The sequence below is a fragment of the Papaver somniferum genome, chromosome 4, assembly GCF_003573695.1.
Source record: "Papaver somniferum cultivar HN1 chromosome 4, ASM357369v1, whole genome shotgun sequence".
NCBI lineage: Eukaryota > Viridiplantae > Streptophyta > Magnoliopsida > Ranunculales > Papaveraceae > Papaver > Papaver somniferum.
The window spans coordinates 131,435,845-131,453,967 of NC_039361.1; the positions used below are offsets into that span (position 1 = coordinate 131,435,845).

The following is an 18,123-nucleotide window of genomic DNA, read 5'->3' on the forward strand; positions in this document are numbered from 1 at the left end:
AAGCAGCTAAAATTGAAAATGATTTTGATGTTGTTTTCCCACTTACTTCAGCATCTGAATTATTAAGAGCAACTAATAACTGCTGGCTTTTTGTCTCTGAGTAGAAAACATAAACTACTTTCCCAAAGAAGATGATTTTGTTGGGAAAGGGGGTGTTTGTTTGGTAGTGATAAAAGGAGATATTGGGTGGAAACAACATCTTCTAACTTAAGGGCGGCTAAAAAGTGGGCGGAAACAATAAAGTAACTTACATAGGGATTTGTAAGCAAATATATGTAAAAATGGGGGGGGGGGTGTGAAAAAAATAACAAATTGTTATTCAAGACCAACACTAATCTGATCAAATGCAAAGTATCTTGCAATTGGAATCTGCATACATTCAAGACCAGCATTATAAAGGAAACTTACTGATCGCACATATATTGGAGATTTTTCATTTCTTTGATCTAGGTAGACGCTTTTGCTCCAACAATTTACGTAGATGTGGTTCCTCTTCTAAAATATCTAGAAAAATGTCGCGACCTGGTATCTCTGCTTTGTCCATATCTGCAGTCATTCCTCTCGGCGTATGGATAACAACCCACCAATCTGGATGTTTCACGTCTCCGGAGTAGAAAACTTGGGCAGCCTCTTCAGCGAGAATCACTTGTTCGTCCGAAATTTTGGTATGGCTTTTCAATCTTGAAAGATTTACTAAAGGAAAATTTGAATCCTGACAGATCTTTGTTTCATTCTCTACCTTCACCCAATCGCAGTAGAAGACAGTTTCTTTAAATATACCATAGTTCAACTCTAGGATTTTTCTGTTCACCCCATATCACCGGGTTAGGTTAGTAACAGGTATTTTTTCCCTTTTCGAGCTCCTAAAAGTGGTCGAGGAAACCACGGTGACACCACTGTCCTGGGTCTTATCCTTTTCCTAGTTTGCTTGGGAAAAAAAATTAAATCCATTCACACGGTATCTTTTGTACTCTTTCTGAGACATTAGGCCTCTAACGTAACGCCATCCATTTTGTCTTCTGATCTAAGCTATGAAAGCGAAAAGAAAATCAACACATCAGCATACTGCATCATTACTACGCTAACAAACAGGAGCACCAATACAAACCTTTTCATACAGCCAACTAAGGAACTTGGTTTACATCTCGACTTACTCCATTGCAACCCCATCAGCTTCACAATTCTTGCAATAATCCCTACATTTAGCATACATAGTATTAAAATCCAAATATAATAACCCATTGTCCACATACAAACAAAACACGTCCAACCAATACCTGTAATAAACATCGAGACCTTCTGGATTATTCCGAAAAATTACCCACCGATGTATCTGCATCCACTGAATAGGGATCACCTGAACTGTCTTTTCATCAAGCACAGAACCCACATCGCTGAATTCATGTTCATCCTTTAAGAAGGGCTCCAAATTTGATTTGTGACCTCCTTGATCAGCATTTTTCATGTGCTAGCAAATCTAACACAGTCATCCATTTCAATCGACTTCGTAATTGACCCTTCAAGTATCTGCTGTTATTTGGGATGTTTTTGCACTCCTTCATTGCCCTGATTCAGTATGTACGTGTAAATTTCAGTACAAAAACAACAAAAATAAATAAAAATAATGGACAAATCATAAAATACCAATTCACCTTTCGAATGGGTACATCCATTGATACCTAACAGGTCCACAAACTAAGGCCTTATCAGCCAAATGAACCATGTGGTGCACGCTTATATCAAAAAATCCAGTCGGGAAATACTTTTCAAGCACACACATGGCCTCTGCAATCATCCATTTAGCCTGGTTCAGATACTCTCTGCTAACCACCTTTGAGCACAAAATTCTAAAATACAAACTGACTTGTTGAAGCGCAGTACGCAAGTCTTTCTCTCCTGGAAAGTCATGTTGAAGCAGAACAGGTAATAAGTACCCCATAATCACATGGTAGTCATGTAACTTCAAGCTGCTCAAGTTCAATTGCTCAATATTTACATTTTTACTTATATTCGACGAAAAGCCTGTGGGAACTTTCAGATCTTTAAGAATCTGACAAAAATCGGTTTTCTCTTTTTTTGCTCAAAACAAACAGCGGAACCATATCTACTCCTTTCTTTGTTTTCTTCTCTTTCCACTCTCCACAGTGTAGTTTATTCTCCTTCAATTTGTCACGATTATTCCATGCAACAATAGCCTTATTATCCTTATCAAAGATAGTGTAGATAATGTGTTCCATGACGTTCTTTTCCGTGTGCATCACGTCGACACAATGCCATATAGTCAAGGCACAATATGACTCAAGTTACCAAAGAATACACTTCTTGAAGAAAGCACATGTGACAAGCTCAGAATCACCTTCCTCTTCATCATACTGATATCTCTTTTGTTTACCTGTCTTGCGGACCACTAACTTACCAGGTTCGTATTGAACATCGGCCAACTTATCAAGCGACTGCGCTCCTTTTAGTCTCAGTGGTGTACTTTTATGCTCCCGTGTCTCTAATCCCAAAAGAGTCCCATCCAAAAATGGGTTCCTTTTCTTAAGGAATATACGATAGTTAGTGTACGCAATCTTTCTACCATAACCTAGATGAGTAATTCGAGTTTCGTCTGTGCAGTAAACACACGCACAGTAGCCATGAGTGGTACATCCACTTAAAACACATTGAGCAGGCAAGTCATTGATGCCAAACATCATAGTTGCTTTTAGAGTAAAATAATCCATTTTCAAAGAATCAAAAGCTTGTACACCTTGATGCCAAAGTTTTCTAAGCGTGTTGACCAGCGGCCACAGGAAAACATCAATGTCTTGACCCGGTGACTTACGCCCAGTATCAACAGAGTCATCATTTGGAATTCATATTTCATACACATAGAAGGCGGAAGATTATAAACCACAAGGATCATAGGCCAACAACTCCAACTCAAAGCCTGTACACCATGAGGATTAAACCCATCTGTTGATATTTCGAGCCAAACATTTCTTCCTTCCGCTGCAAACAACGGAAACTTCATTTTCATTTTTTCCCACTGAGATGAATCGATTGGATGACGCATATATTCAGATGAAACTTGTGCTCGATCGTGCCACAACATTGCGTCTGATATCCAAGGTAGAGAATACATTTTCTTTAGTTTTTCGTCTGCAGGAAAGTATTTCAGCACTTTGTAAGGTTCATTTGTCATCACAGGACCATCTTTCGTAGCTTTCAACTTATGCCTCGGAGTTTTGCATACCAGACAGTCTATTAAATCCTCATTCTCCTCGTAATACAAAATACAATGATTCTCACAAGCATGAATAGCCTTCGCTTTCATCCCAAGATCCTTAAGCATTGACCTCATAGCATCATAGTTTTTGGGAAACTTGTTAGGTTTCGGAAGCCACTCTCTTGACAAATCCAACAAACTGTTGACACAGTTACCCGAAATTTTATAAGTTTTCTTTACATTATGCAGTTCTACCATAGCATAGAGGATTGTGAGATTGTCTTCACATTAAGGGTATAACTTCTCTGCCGCTAACAATTTGTACCTATTATAACGCTTCTCGACATCTGGATATTCTAAGGGAGATTCTCCAATTTGTGTTCCATCATGGTCATGATGAATACCAAAGGAAGAGTCAATAAAATCATTCAAATTCAAAAAATCTGATTGCTTATCAGGCGTTTCTTCGACTACGGCCTTCCCATTAGAACGACTTGTTGAAGCACCATCATTTCTCTCACCATGTAAGCTCCAGGTGATGTATGTCTTGTCGACACCATGCTCATACAGATGGGTCCTAACAAGCGAGAATCCAAGTCGATGTCTATTTTCACACTTCCTACAAGGGCAAGCACACGTTTTTTCACAAGTACCATTTGCCATTGCAAAATCAATGAATTTTCTAAACCCTTCTCTGTATTCTGGGCTATAAATGTATGTTATACGCATCCAAGATTTATCCACAAAATTTGACATCCCACAAACAAGTAAAGTACTATGTCTTAGTAACCTAAGTTTATCAACTAAACCTAAAAATGTCACAGATTTATCAACACATCACAATAGAATACAATTCACAACAACATCAATTTCAAAAATTAATAAACCCTAGATGTTGAAAAACTGTCGATTAAGAAAACAATAAAAGAAATACCTTAATAATTGGTTGAAGATAACCCAGGAGAATCGATAGATTCAGAAATCTTAAACAAACTCAATCCTTCTGTGATAACTCGATTAAGCTTAAATATTTAATGAAATCGACGAGTCACAGAAGAATCGGTTGATTCAATTTTGTTGATGAAGCTTCCTGCAACTGAATATCAAATTGAATCTGATGAATTTTCTGGTGAAATCGGCAACTGTAGGGATATACCAAGAAGTCAGTAAGATGTGAAATAAATGGAGGTGAAAGATATGATGTGGTAATGTCTCAACTATTTTTCTATCAAAAGATTAAGTTTTTTATCTACCTCCCAACTTTCAGGCATATTAAATGAAAAACTAATTTCAGATGATTTTAATTTTGTTTTCGGATTTTAATTTTGTTTTCTGATGTTTGGTAATTAAAATGAAGAGTTATAATGGGAAAGAAATGTTGGAGAAAAACGCCAGAATCATTGGGAGGTTGGGTAGCCCTTGTGTGTGAAATGAAATTGGTAGCTTATAGTAGTAATAGAGGCGCTAATAGTAGTAACGGAGGGTAACAATGTAACTTGGAAATTTAAGTTGAGGATAGGAAGGTAATTACCCATAACCCTCCTGAAACTCTATAACAGATACCAATTATTGCAACAATTATTCAACGTTACAAAGTTACCAATGTTGATACGACGTTACTTAAAAAAAACGTTACAAAATAGGGCGTTACAAATTCCCTGATTTCGTGTGGTGCTGTAGACCGCCAGACCAATACCGTGATAAACATCCCCCAGTTTGTGACATGTTTGATGTCTCGAGTATTTTCTTGGAAAATATGCAGCACGCTGCTGAATGGGGCTTGTTTGCAAGACCTAGTTATTCTGACCAATCACGCGCAAGTTAGGTGGCGGGTGGTCATGTGTGAGTAGCTTCTAGGAGCTGTCTATACATTAAAGATGTGGTGATCGGTCCCTATAGGAGAATGGTGGCTGGTAGCCATTTTGACATCCTACTGGTTTGCCCAAATTAAATATAAACCGGTTAAATTGGATATCCAAGTTGGATGACTGAGATGATTTGCAGAAGTTTGTGCTAATTCATGAAATTTCGTAATCAGAAAATTCAGATGTGAGACCCTCACTAAAACTGCTGTAAAATTCTCATACGAACTCGGATTTTGATGATCCGCCCCTCCATTATTATCAGAAAAGAATTTCCTATCTTCCGACGTAGGAATATTTAGGTTTTGAGCTTGTTTAGGAGGTGAAAACAGCCCGACAGTAAAAACTCAGGAAGAATTCAGAAAGAATTCTGTCAGTTTTCAGCCATGACCTAGCTCTCCTTTTAAGCTATATCTTTTAGCTCGTTAATCCGATTGATGTGATTTTTTAGTATGTTATGCTAGACATCCATACGAAACTTTTGGAATGTAGCACATACTAAAATTGTTTACCAAATGCTCCCAGTTGTTTGTCCAATATTTGGGTGATCGTTAGAAGCCATATGGGTAGGCCGCGGCGTGGCCGATTGTTCCTTATGGAAAAGGGGTGGCCGTTGATCATGGACACAACGCATTATGGAAAAGGGGGTGGCCGTTGATCATGGTCACGTCTCTTTCTAGAAAAGGGGGTGGTCGTTGATCATGGCCACAACTCGTTGTGGAAAAAGGGGATGGCCGTTGATCATGGCCACGGCCCGTTGGCTGCCTAAAATAAGGGTTATTTCGTAGCCTTAGCATGGCGCGTTCATGGCCCACATAAAGCGGTAAAAATAACAAGTATCACAGTAAAGTAATGGCGCTACAATGGCGCACTAGCGCTTGCCAGTGGCGTAGTGGCGCTTGTCAGTGGCATAGTGACGTAGCTGCAGCCATTATATCTTGGCATATTGGTGTCAGATCCAAATATGAATCAACGATATTGACTTCTAGTTGATGTATCAAACTTAATGCCTAGATGGTATTATTTGACATAGGACGACGTAGTGGTCCCGGCCAAATTAGGGTTTGGCATGTCGAAACCGTAAGTGGCGCATGCGGCTATGTGGTCGCGATACGGTGGCATGGTGGTGCTTGTCCGGTCGTGTCAGGAAGCGGACAAGCTTGATAAATCGACTGGCCAAAACGTACGGCTGGGATCGTTTTAAGACTGACATGGGTCGTCTATATTAGATTCCTTAAGAATTAGGCGCATCGACCAACCAACTTCCAACTTTATTTAAAAGTGTGTTTGGCGCGTTTAAAGCGATTTGATTGGTCGATGGGAAAAGGGTCCGGCAAGCAGCAACATGGAGCGTGGCCAGCCGGCCACAGGTGGCACCTGCTAAAGCCAAGTGGCGCGGCCACGCCTCCTTTTGCCGCAGCTCTTACTTGACGCAGTTCCTCTTTATTTCTTGTTTTCTGATTTTGGTAGGATCTTGCACCTACTATCTCCATGATGGATCAATTTCCTAATTTGCCTAAGTTTAGTTTCGATCAATAGGTTTCGGAATATCGCGCGTGGCACAAAAACCCTAATTTTGTAATAAAATTAGGTCAGAAAGATTGAATTTTGTGAGCTGACACAAAATCAATCAATTTCTGGTGAATTTTGTGTGTTCATACAAATCACTAATCATGTTTCAGAGGGCATCGTAACCTTGCGTGCCTCTTATTGAGTATTTCCATGCATATCTTAATCCTGACAATTCGGGAAATTCATGCTACTCAGTTGCGAGCAAACATTAATTTTCATGTCAAGTCAACATCAAGAGTTTGGCTGGGGAACATGGCATAGAATGAATACTCGGCAGGATTCGTCATTAGTGAGTAACGCAGCTAGGGGCTTAAATATTCATTTGGTTATATACTAGTGAACAATTCATCTTGGAGCTTGAGTTTCAATGTAATATGAAGAGATACATAGGCACTCATCAGATTCTGATATATTCTTCAAATTCCTTGCGGAATATAGACATATCAAGGTCTACTATTTCTGATGTCGGGTCAGGTAGACAGACTTTAGAGTTTTCGCCGTATACTAAAAACCACGATCAACACATCTCTAGCCAAGTATTTATATATATAATAATTAAATCAATACTTTAATTCATCCATTAATTCTCAAAGCATTATCTCTCATTAATTTAAATTTTCATTCAAAATTAATGCACAAAAGAAATATGATTGGTTTCCATTTTCCAATTTTTACCTGACTTTTCACACAATTCCTACTCCAAATGCATGCTATTAAAATCTCACATTTATCTTATACTATATTCCATAATTAATCTCATATTTATGTTACACATACAATTAACCCATTAAACCATGTATCCTACCACAATGAAAAGAATGAAATAGGAATATGGGTGGATGGTGTCGACTCCTCTGTTTAAAAAACAAATGAAACAATGCAATTAAATACACATGCATAAATAATAAATGATAATAATAATAATAATTGTTAATTATTGTTTATAAATTTTATTTATCTCTCCATTAAATTTCCTTATGTCACAAACAAGACGGTTTTCTTTTTTCTTCCTTCTTCTAAAAAAGAGTCTTAGATCCTTCCGTTTATATGCAATACACTAGAATATGACACGTAACGTCACGGCCCGGAATTCAGTTTGTTGTTAAAAGTCCCGAATTTCTTCTTCTACACTAATAGCACTCACATACTTTCATGTTAATAATTCTTTTTTGAAAAGAAAGAATATGTACAAAAAATTACAGAGGCAAGGAATAAAAACAACATGTTCTTTTATTCCTAAAAAGAAAACAAAAGATCACGAAGGATCTTGTACCAAAACAACATCCCAATTGTGAAACCGTGAATCAAAATTGCAGTTTAGGTGAGAATAGTGGACCTGCCGAAGAGAAAAGTACAACCTTTGCAGCTCCGGAAACAGCATCCTCTGATGTACGTGCTCTTTCCTTTGAAAACATGATGGTTTCGGCAACATATTAGTCCTTTAACACCTACAATAAACTGCTTGCCAGAATTTTAAGAAAGTGATCATAGATGTAAAATTGAAGAGTTCCTGGAGACAGAAATGAGTGTAGCTGTAGCCAATTTTAACATTGTAAATATAGTATATGTAATAATAAGTATTATAATGTTATTTGGCAAACCATAAAATAAGATGTTCAATAACAGATAATCAATACAGTAACATTCTCATTTTGTACCTAATTGCATCACACTTAAAGTTAGAAACAAAAAAGATAATACGTACCTTCCTTCATTAAGCAAATTACAAAAAAGATAATACGTACCTTCCTTTAATTATAGAACTGCTAAGCAAGTGGGATAAATTGCAAATCGGGAAAAGACGGGAAAAAAAGGGGGTAAACCCCAAACATGCAGAGAGGTAAACACTATGTAACCCTTGTAAACTAAAAAAAAAAACAGCTACTAATACTAATCAAAGTAATGTATATGTTTCATGACACGACTTTAGTTCTAAACATCTCCTGCCGACTGCCGTTCAGTCTTCAGTACTGCTATCTACAGTGGAGTTTGCCGTCAAGTTACGCACTAACCTAGACCTATTCCTTTTGGATGGAGTTTACTTGAGTGATTTGCTGGTGAGGGTCGCAAAGGCGAAGGCAACCTGGTCGCTGATGAAGCTCGGATTGGCTTGCTTCTATTGTTAAAAGCAGTAACCGCTATTTGGTAGTAAATACTCCCATTCAAGAGCTCTTCAGAAGCTGTAACCACCTAATATTTTCCTTCCTCCCGGTGGCATAAAAACATGGGATTGGATTACAGCATGACAAAATATGTGTAATTTGTAAAGTAAAAATGTGTACAGACAGGAATTTTTTTGATTGTTCGGAAGGGTACCACTTCCAACATGACCATGTCAGAAGCAGTGGCGCGGACAATACATTAGAGTTCACTGTCTAGGGCAGCAAAAATGATGGATCCGACATGGTCAGTTACCTCAAAACGGAGACAGTACCTTAATGATTTATTTACTGGGTTTCATTATTTGTTAATAAAATGAAATTGTGGAAATGGGAAGATTTATCTAAAACAAATTGAATTCATGTACAATTGAAAAGAACCTCGGTATAGGATCCTCGGACTTGTTTTTACATTTGGTACATCCATAGCTGCCGACTTCACCAACCACCACTTTAGTCGGGTACTTGTTGCATCCTAAATAGTACCACCCGTTGGTAGACCACATTGGAGTTGCAATGACTTTGACAATAATTAAGTTGTGTACCTGCATACATGATTGGATAGCCATCAGTGATGTGAGCAATTTAGTTATATTGAGAATATACAATATAAGTTATAACTTATGGCACAGTTATGGATAGTTAGAAATGCCCTTGTTGAGTCGGGTCCCATTAGCATTACATGGGTATCTTGGCACATTATCCTAACACCTAACATAGAAAATTTACTACTCGCTTTAAATCCACCAATTAAATATTGATTACATGGGCTCTTCACCCTATTAACAGACTGCGACATATAGATCATTTATGCAACATCATTCTAGGTTATTTCATTTACACTATAAGATCGTATGAATATCGCAAAAAGGCCAAATCTCAACACTCAAATAAAAATATCAGTTGGTTGGTTATAAAAACTCACATTTATATCCATAGGCCACGTATTCAAACTGACGATTTCGATGTCCCTCTTCTAGTCTAGTTCATTCTAATTTTTTTAAATCCGCCTTAAGTCATCCATGCCTGCCCTTAATCCATTTGAGGAATATGATTGAAGGTCTTATAGGGGACTTTACATAAACAAAAAATTGAACGCACAAAAACTACCATTTTACTTTACCATTCCAGCAAAATGAAATTTAGAGTCATTATTTTTGATAGAAAAGTAATCCATTGTAGCATTACAGCTGTTATTTTTCATACTATGCACAAACACTATAATTATCAGAGATTCAAATATGTGAAAGCCAAAAACGCTCGAGCTTTTAGCAAATGGGTTAAATACTTTAATATGGTACCTTTGATTTGGTGCTAACGAAGCAATAAGAGAAGCAACGACATTCCCTGCGTTAGTTTTCTCGATATAGACTGATTGTTAGGTTAACCATTACATGAAGAAGGATGTTTCCAATTTCCATCATAGTCATGCCAAGGTTTTAGATTTTCCTTTTTAAAAAAAAAAAGGAAGAGAGAAAACATCTTAATCGAATGCCGTCCAAAGATTGAAAATAGTAGAACTACTTACTCCTTCATTAAAAAAAGCAATACGCATCTCTGCGCAATATCTTCCATAAGCCCAAATAATGACTCCACGGAAACCCCACCATCTTCAAAATTTACTTACCTGAAATTTGAAAACAGAAATTACCCATTAATGCATAAAATAATCTAAAATCAAACCCGTATAGACATGATTTATTTTAATTTTTCTTAAATCTGTTTTTCAAATCAAATCGAAATAAAAAAACTAATTTTCAGATAAAATAATAAATTGAGTAGATAAATTTGTTCACAATTACAAATTTACTCTCTTTATATTCAAAACAAATAAAATTTCCCATGAACGAATCAAACATTTCAACTCAAATTGAACCTGTATACACAACAGAAAAAATGTAGCAATTCACGGTTCAGGTTAAAGTAGAGCCTTGGAAACAATGCTTATTGCATACCTTTGATTCTAAGATCATCAGTAGATAGCATGTCCATTGGTTATGTTAAAACAATGCTTATTGCATATTTTTCTATGCAATGGATATGAGATTAATCATTTTTCGAAGTCCAGTATTATTATTTTAAATCCAGATCTGCAGATAAAACAGTTATGCTATAGAATGATTAGTAGAAAACTGGGAAAAAGTATATGCAGAAGCAGCAGGAGATACAACAGGGCCACAAATTTAACCATAAAAGCACATGTATTAGTTAAAGAGGAAAGCAATAACAACGAATACAAAATTGAGGAAAGCATATGTTTCTGATCAATGAGAAAAGTAATTTAGCCACAGCCAGCACCAATTAAGCCATTACAACAACCAAGTTCATGAAAGCCTAATCTCTTATTAAGATACAAAAGAAAACTGAGCAATTAACCTCTGAGAATCCTTCTGATCAACCCAGTTGTCTTAGCTCTGTGCTCTTACTGAAATCCAGGATGAAATTGAGGATCAAATCCAGGATCAAATTCATCACAAAACTATCCAACTCATTTATGAGCTTCAGATACAATCTGTGAAATTCTTTTATATCAAGACATCAAATCCATATTAAAAAGAAACCACAATCAGAAACAAACCCATTATTAGAAGCACTTCCTAGTTTAACCATGTAACACCAAAAAATCCCATGAGAGATATACCTTAAATCTCATGAATTGCAGAGGTTTTCCGTCTGGGAGGAAAATATAAAATCACGTGGACCATGAACAACATCAATTTTCAACTAACAGGGGGTTAGTCCACGAGTGAGTTGGAGGGAGTTTAATGTATTTTGAATCTTGGGGATTTTGAGGGAGTGTAAGAGAGTATTGGGAGTTTGAGAGAGTTTGGTGTGTTGAGTGTAGGGAGTTTGAGAGACTCTCCCAAAATTTCTACTTTTTTGAGAGATTTGGAGTGAGGAAAAAATACACTATAAACTCCCTAAAACTCCCCAGAACTCCCAAAAAAAAACAAACTCCCTATCATTCTAATTTTTACCACTAACAGGGAGTTTAAGAGTTTCTTTTAAAGTCCCCCACGACTAACGGGGTTTTCTAGGGAGTTGGGGAGACTCTTCTAAACTCTCCCACGACTAACGGGGATTTTAAGAGACTCCCTCGAACTCCCTCACGACTAACGGGAAAAAACACAACTACACCCAACTCCCCCAACTCCCTTGAGGACTAACACCCTGTAATAAAAGTATGATAAAAACGGAAAATAGAAATAAAAGAAAAATCACTAACCTGATCAAGGATTCCAATACTTATGGAGACTTGTATTATGAGTGGAAGCTGCTACATGGAAAAACTCTTGTATGATCATCCCCAAGATTTCAAAAAGTTTTTTTTTTTTTTTGCCAATTGCCTAGTATGTTGAGAAATGATGCGATGGAAACATGGTACGATGAATCGATGATGAACTCGTCAAGGGTTTATGTAGGGATGTGCTTGCATGTAACTTATAAGGGAGTTATTATTGGGACTTTAAAGAAATTCGTTTTTTTTCTTCCTTAAATAGAAAGATTACAGGAGCTATGCAAGCAGAGAAGATTAGGGGATGAATTGTAACGGAAAAGGATAATTGATTTGGGAGAATATGGGCGCAGATTGATGTCCTAAATTGCCGCTGCTATAATTGAGAATTTTATTGCAGAGAAGAGTGATGAATTGTAACGGACGGGGATAACAATGTTGGGTGAATTTGAGCTGTTGGATGTGGGAGTCAAACGTGGGTTGATTATCAACCACGATTTATCTCTCAACTTTTAGAGAAAAAGGTGGCCGTCGATGGCAAAAAAAGACCCATCCAGGACCGCCAAAAACAAACGTGTTTTTGCCAATCCGACGGGCCTCAAAAGGGTTTTTTTTTTATGATCGATGGCTAGTATTTGCTCTCATTTTCGCTCAGAGTGGAGAGACAAATCGTGTTCAGGATCAACCCACGTTTTGCGCTCGCATCCAACCGCTCACATGGGTCCATCTCCGTCAGTTACATAATCTGTTATTTAATCACATTAACTCCAGTTACCAGAAATAGGATTCTTCTCTCCATCAATTTTTTGAGGAGTTATGGGAAAAATCAGCGTAATGCAAAAAATCTCGAGCGTAATTTATGCAACAAATCTCCTCTCTCTTACCTTTCAAAATCCTCGCCTAATCTAATCATTATCTTTCCAATAATATCAGCGGTAATTTACGCAACAAATCTCCTCCCTCTTACATTTCAAAATCCTCACCTAATCTTCTCTTCTTACCTAGCTCATCTAATTTAAGGAAACAAAAACGATTTTCTTTAAAGACCCACTAATAATTTCTGCATCCGTTACATGCAACAACATCCCTATATAAACCCTAGACGAGTTCATCATCACACCATGTTTCCGTCGCGTTGTTGTGTTCAGAAAATCATTAGGATATTCGTTTGTTGTGTTCAAAAAATCTTAGGTCAGTCAATTCTATTAATTTTTTTAATTTTTTTTTTGGTTTTTTACTTTATTGATTCATGTCTACAATTGCCAAATCTATGAATGAGTAGTTCCTACCAATTGAATTCCTAATAATTTTATTGTTTTATTGTAGATTTCAAATTGTTGTGTTCAGAACATCATCGCATTACTAAAAATCTTAGAAATCTTACAAAAACAAATGTGTTTTTCCCGATCTGATGATTCTGAATGAGCGTTATAAGGCGATCGACGGCTCTTATTCCTTTGAACGTCTAGAAAAGAGTAGAAGATAAATCGTGGTTGGGAATACTTCCTCCTTTCATGACCTGATCCAACGGTGTAGATACAAATTTGACTTAATATTCCATGCGTTATTACTCTCTAAAATTGATGAGATCCGTTACACTTCAATAATCAATGTGATATTAAATCCCAAAACAATGTGAACCTAGCCATTTAGAGAGGCAGAGTGTTTTGGTCACCGCTCATGTTTTTCTTCTATTTTGGGTGTATTAGGTTTACCAGCACCGCATCAAGATTCATGTTGGAGATAGACATGTAAGTTTTGGCATTGATTTCATTATGAGGGTATTCTTTTTTTTTTCTTAATTTTGTTGTTCATTTCGGGTTGTTTAATTTTTATAAAAAAGAGTCTTAGATCCTTCCGTTTATATGCAATACATATAAATACTAACATTCATGCACTTGCAATGAAATTACACAATAAACACTCTCATGCACGTGCAATACAATAATAACTATAATTATTTCTTCTAAATATCATTTGCATTAGTTTTCTTCTATTATCAAACTTAAAAAGATTAAGTATCATTTTTGACTTCATCATTTTTCTTAAACACTACACTAAGACTTATCTAGGGTAACTACCTGGTTAATTATATATATATATATATTGGGCTTCAATATTTTATATTGACTGGGCCGCAATTGATTCTATAATCCGAACCAAAAATACCGGGTATTACATTAAGCCTAAAAGACTAAAAAGATAAAAAAAATATGAAATTTGGAGTACTCAGACTAAAAAAAACAACGAAAGTTTCTCTCTCATGCGATTTTTTTCTCGGCTTTCGTTTTTTTTATTTTCTAACACAATCAAGTTTTGATTCATGTTTTGATTCTTCTTTTTATTTTTCAATCCTTCTCTCCCTTTCCATGCTTTTAATACTTATGATTGTTTGTTCCTAAAAACCATTAATGGTTGTGGTACCATCATAATGGTCCCTTAAAATATTGTTCCAAGTTTATGTAACGTTAAAATTATAAAGATTTTTTTTTGAACCATTGATATTAATAGTATCCTTGTTTTTCATATGTTTCTTATACTTACTTTTATGTCTGTTCTAATGGAGAACTGATTTTTGCAGGTCTCCTGACTCTCTATGGGATCCAGTGGTGTTTTTATATTCAGCATGTGGAATGTCCTTGTTTCAATGACAGTGGTGTCCAAGAATTTACAGCTTCAAACAGTGGTGTTAACCATCATCTCTGTGATGGTCCTCGTAAGTAGTATGCATCTAAGAGTTATCCTAGATCGAAATCACAACATTAGTTGTAGAAAACCCATCTTCATCCCTAACCTCTACCAGAACAAAGTCAACAACCATTATTCCAAAAAAAATCAAATTCAAAAACTTCCCCCTAAACCAAACCGTACATGCTGCCGAGAAATAAGCACCTACCTTTCTTATAGTTATATTTTCCCTCAAACGGAATACATATTGTTAAGGAAAATCTACAATCCTTTACTGCATCAAGATTTTATCCTGGATTCTAGATCGTGACTTATCACAGAAGGGAAGTTTATAATCAATCTAGAAGAGCTAATATAAAAAGAGATGGTCGGCCTCAAAACCCTAAACTCTTTTTAGCTGTGCTTAGTAATCTCATAGGAAAATCTACCATGTCTTCATACAACAATAACCACATCAACCAATTGTCTAGGCAACTAAGGAGGGCAAACATTGAGTTACCAGCAACAAGAAGGGCAGTTGGCTCATCTCAATCGTTCACAACTGCTGCAGATGAATGGTTATTTGGAGTTCTGGGAAAGTTGATGTGGAAGGAGAAAATCGATATGAGAACGATAAGGTCAGAAGTCAATTCCCTCTGGAGGAATTACAGAAACAAACAAATACGTGTTATGGTGAACAATCTTATGTTAGTGCGACTGAATTCATAAGAGGAAAGAGATAAAGTTATAAGGAATGGACCATGGCTAGTAGGAGAAGCTCTTTTTGTTGTCCAGAAATACACTAATGGTGTCCCAATTACTGATTACAAGTTTACTCATCAAGTTTTTACCATACAATTCAAATATCTGAAACTTGAACATCTCAATAGTGAAGTGGTTGATGAAGCTATAGGCTATATGGGAAGGAAGATATCTACAACTCCCTCAAACTGTAGACCAAGATACGGAAATACAGTCAAGGCAAGAATAAAAATGAGTCTCAAAGAACCGTTGCATCGTGAAGCATGGTGGAATACAACTACAAACGGCAAAGTCTGGATTCGATATCACTGGGAGTTGTAGACAAAAATATTTGTCCCAAGTGCTTTGCTATCGATCATGATGATAGAAAATGCATGTACACTTTTCATTTATTGTATCTGGACACTCTGAATGATGAGGAATACCAAGATTACTTGAATAATGAAGCAGATGTCTATGAAGGAAATGAACGTGAAAGTATGGACAAGGATGAAATGGCACTTATTATGGAATCAATTGGAAATGAACATGAATCTAGGCAGAGAAAGCGCATGAGGAACTCTGAACTTAATAATGAACCCCTTATGAATCCTCACAACATCCACGTTCAACCACCTAATACCACAAATCCTGCCAATACTACTAATAGGGGAAATTGCAACAACTCGATGATGGAAGCTACCGAACCAAGGGCCAACACAGCTGAAACCACAGTTCATAGTCAGAGTCACACCATGCAGGTAACCTCAAAACTTTTTCAACTAGTTAATTCAAACGATCTAATTTTTTTAAATCCCATTACTTTATGTTACACAATGCGCATTATCTCGTGGAATTGCAATGGGTATGCGGCCAAATACACAAAAAACTATATTTCTGATATTAATAAGAGTCTAGTCTTTCTTCAAGAAACAAAAATAGATTCTGATAAGATTCTCAAGCATGTCAGACCCTTAGGTTTCCCAAACCATTCCTATGTACCCTCTATAACTAGAGCAATGGGTATATGCCTCTTGTGGAAGGATGGCTTCAAATTAGACATTATTTACAAAGATAGAAATGTGTCATTGTCTAGTTAGGAGTGACCCTGCTAAACCTCAGTGGCTACTTTCGTGTGTCTATGGCTCGTCTTACCCACAAGAGAAGAAAGCTCAATGGAGCTTCATAAAAACAGTGTGTGACATTTACAACATTGATGCTCCTTGGATCCTTCTAGGAGATCTAAACATTACCATGCATCCAGATGAGAGAGATAACAGTTCTGGTTCATCATCTAAAACACCAAAATCATATCTTTAAGGCTAAAACCATTGATGGAAAAATTGATATCGCCTATGCAGGTAGCTTACGTGCCAGGGAGAGAAATTGGTGATAATATCACTCTGACACATGAAATTATCCATTGTATGCACAAAAAGAAGACAAAGAAAGGGTACATGGCTCTCAAGTTGGACATGTCCAAGGCGTTTGATCGTGTAGAATGGAGTTTCTTACGAAGAATCATGGAGATCTTTGGTTTTGCAGATCATTTTTGCAGCTTGATACAAGAATGTGTAAGCACGTCTTAGATACAGATCCTACTCAATGGATCCCCTTGCAAATTTTTCAAACCCAGCCGTGGAATAAGGCAAGGTGAACCTTTGTCACCTTACTTGTTCTTACTCACCATGGAGATGTTCACAAGATCACTTGCCAAAGCTGAAGCTGAACAGAAGATTCAAGGCATAAAAATTACAAAGAATGCCCCCCCAATTACACGCCTCTTATTTGCAGACGATTGCTTGATCTTCGTAAAAGACGACATACATAATGCTGACAACTTGCTTAGACTTATTACAGAGTTTAGTGAAGCTTCAGGACAACAGATTAATTTTCAAAAATCGGCGGTGTTTTTCTCTAAACACATTCATTCAAGACACTGTAGAATCTTACTCAGAAGGCTAAGAATGAAGAAAATGTCACTTGAGGATAGGTATCTGGGTATCCCTTTATTTCTGAACAGAAGAAGAACAACATCTTTCTCGTCTCTAGTGGAAGGAATGAAGACAAGGTTGCTGCGATGGAATGAAAAGTTTCTTACACAGTCAGGTAGATCAGTGATGGTAAAGCATGTTTTTAATGCTATGCCATCTCACCAGATGGGAGTTTTCAGAATTCCAAAGCAAACAATAAAGGAAATGTGAAAAGGCGAGGGTACCCAAATATACCACAAGCTAAAACTTTTCCTACTTATAAGTCCTTTCTCTGAAAGTGATTGTCTATGAACTGAGTCGAGACAATACAACTAATCGATTCACACTTCGGTTAACACTCAAAATGTTGTTATGGCAGAGTTCTGGAAGCAATTATGGGGCTTAAATACATTACCAAGAATAAAAACTTTTCTATGGAAATGTATCCAAGATATCATTCCCTCCAGTGAACGTATGGGAAGGGTAATGCAATATAGTGGAGAGAATTGCAGTATTTGTCATCATGGTGTTGAAACAACTAAACATATCTTATGGGAATGTGACTTTGCTCAGGCAGTATGGACATCGATACCAGGGGCAAGAAGGAGCATGCTAGATGCTACTCAAATTGTTGCTCAGTGGATAATGAGCTGGTTTTCTGATGAAATCACCAAATTAGACCGTGATTAGATAGTGAAGATGG

General features: G+C 36.8%; 1 protein-coding gene across 1 annotated transcript; it reads left to right on the plus strand.

The window, feature by feature from the left end:
- The first annotated feature begins 14,955 nt into the window (after nucleotides 1-14,955).
- Nucleotides 14,956-17,443, plus strand: LOC113274265. The gene is made up of 2 exons (XM_026523705.1): nucleotides 14,956-16,208; nucleotides 16,809-17,443. Exons 1-2 carry the CDS (start codon nucleotides 15,732-15,734, stop codon nucleotides 17,034-17,036), a joined length of 705 nt encoding a protein of 234 aa, XP_026379490.1. The 5' UTR covers nucleotides 14,956-15,731; the 3' UTR covers nucleotides 17,037-17,443.
- The last annotated feature ends 680 nt before the right edge of the window (nucleotides 17,444-18,123 follow it).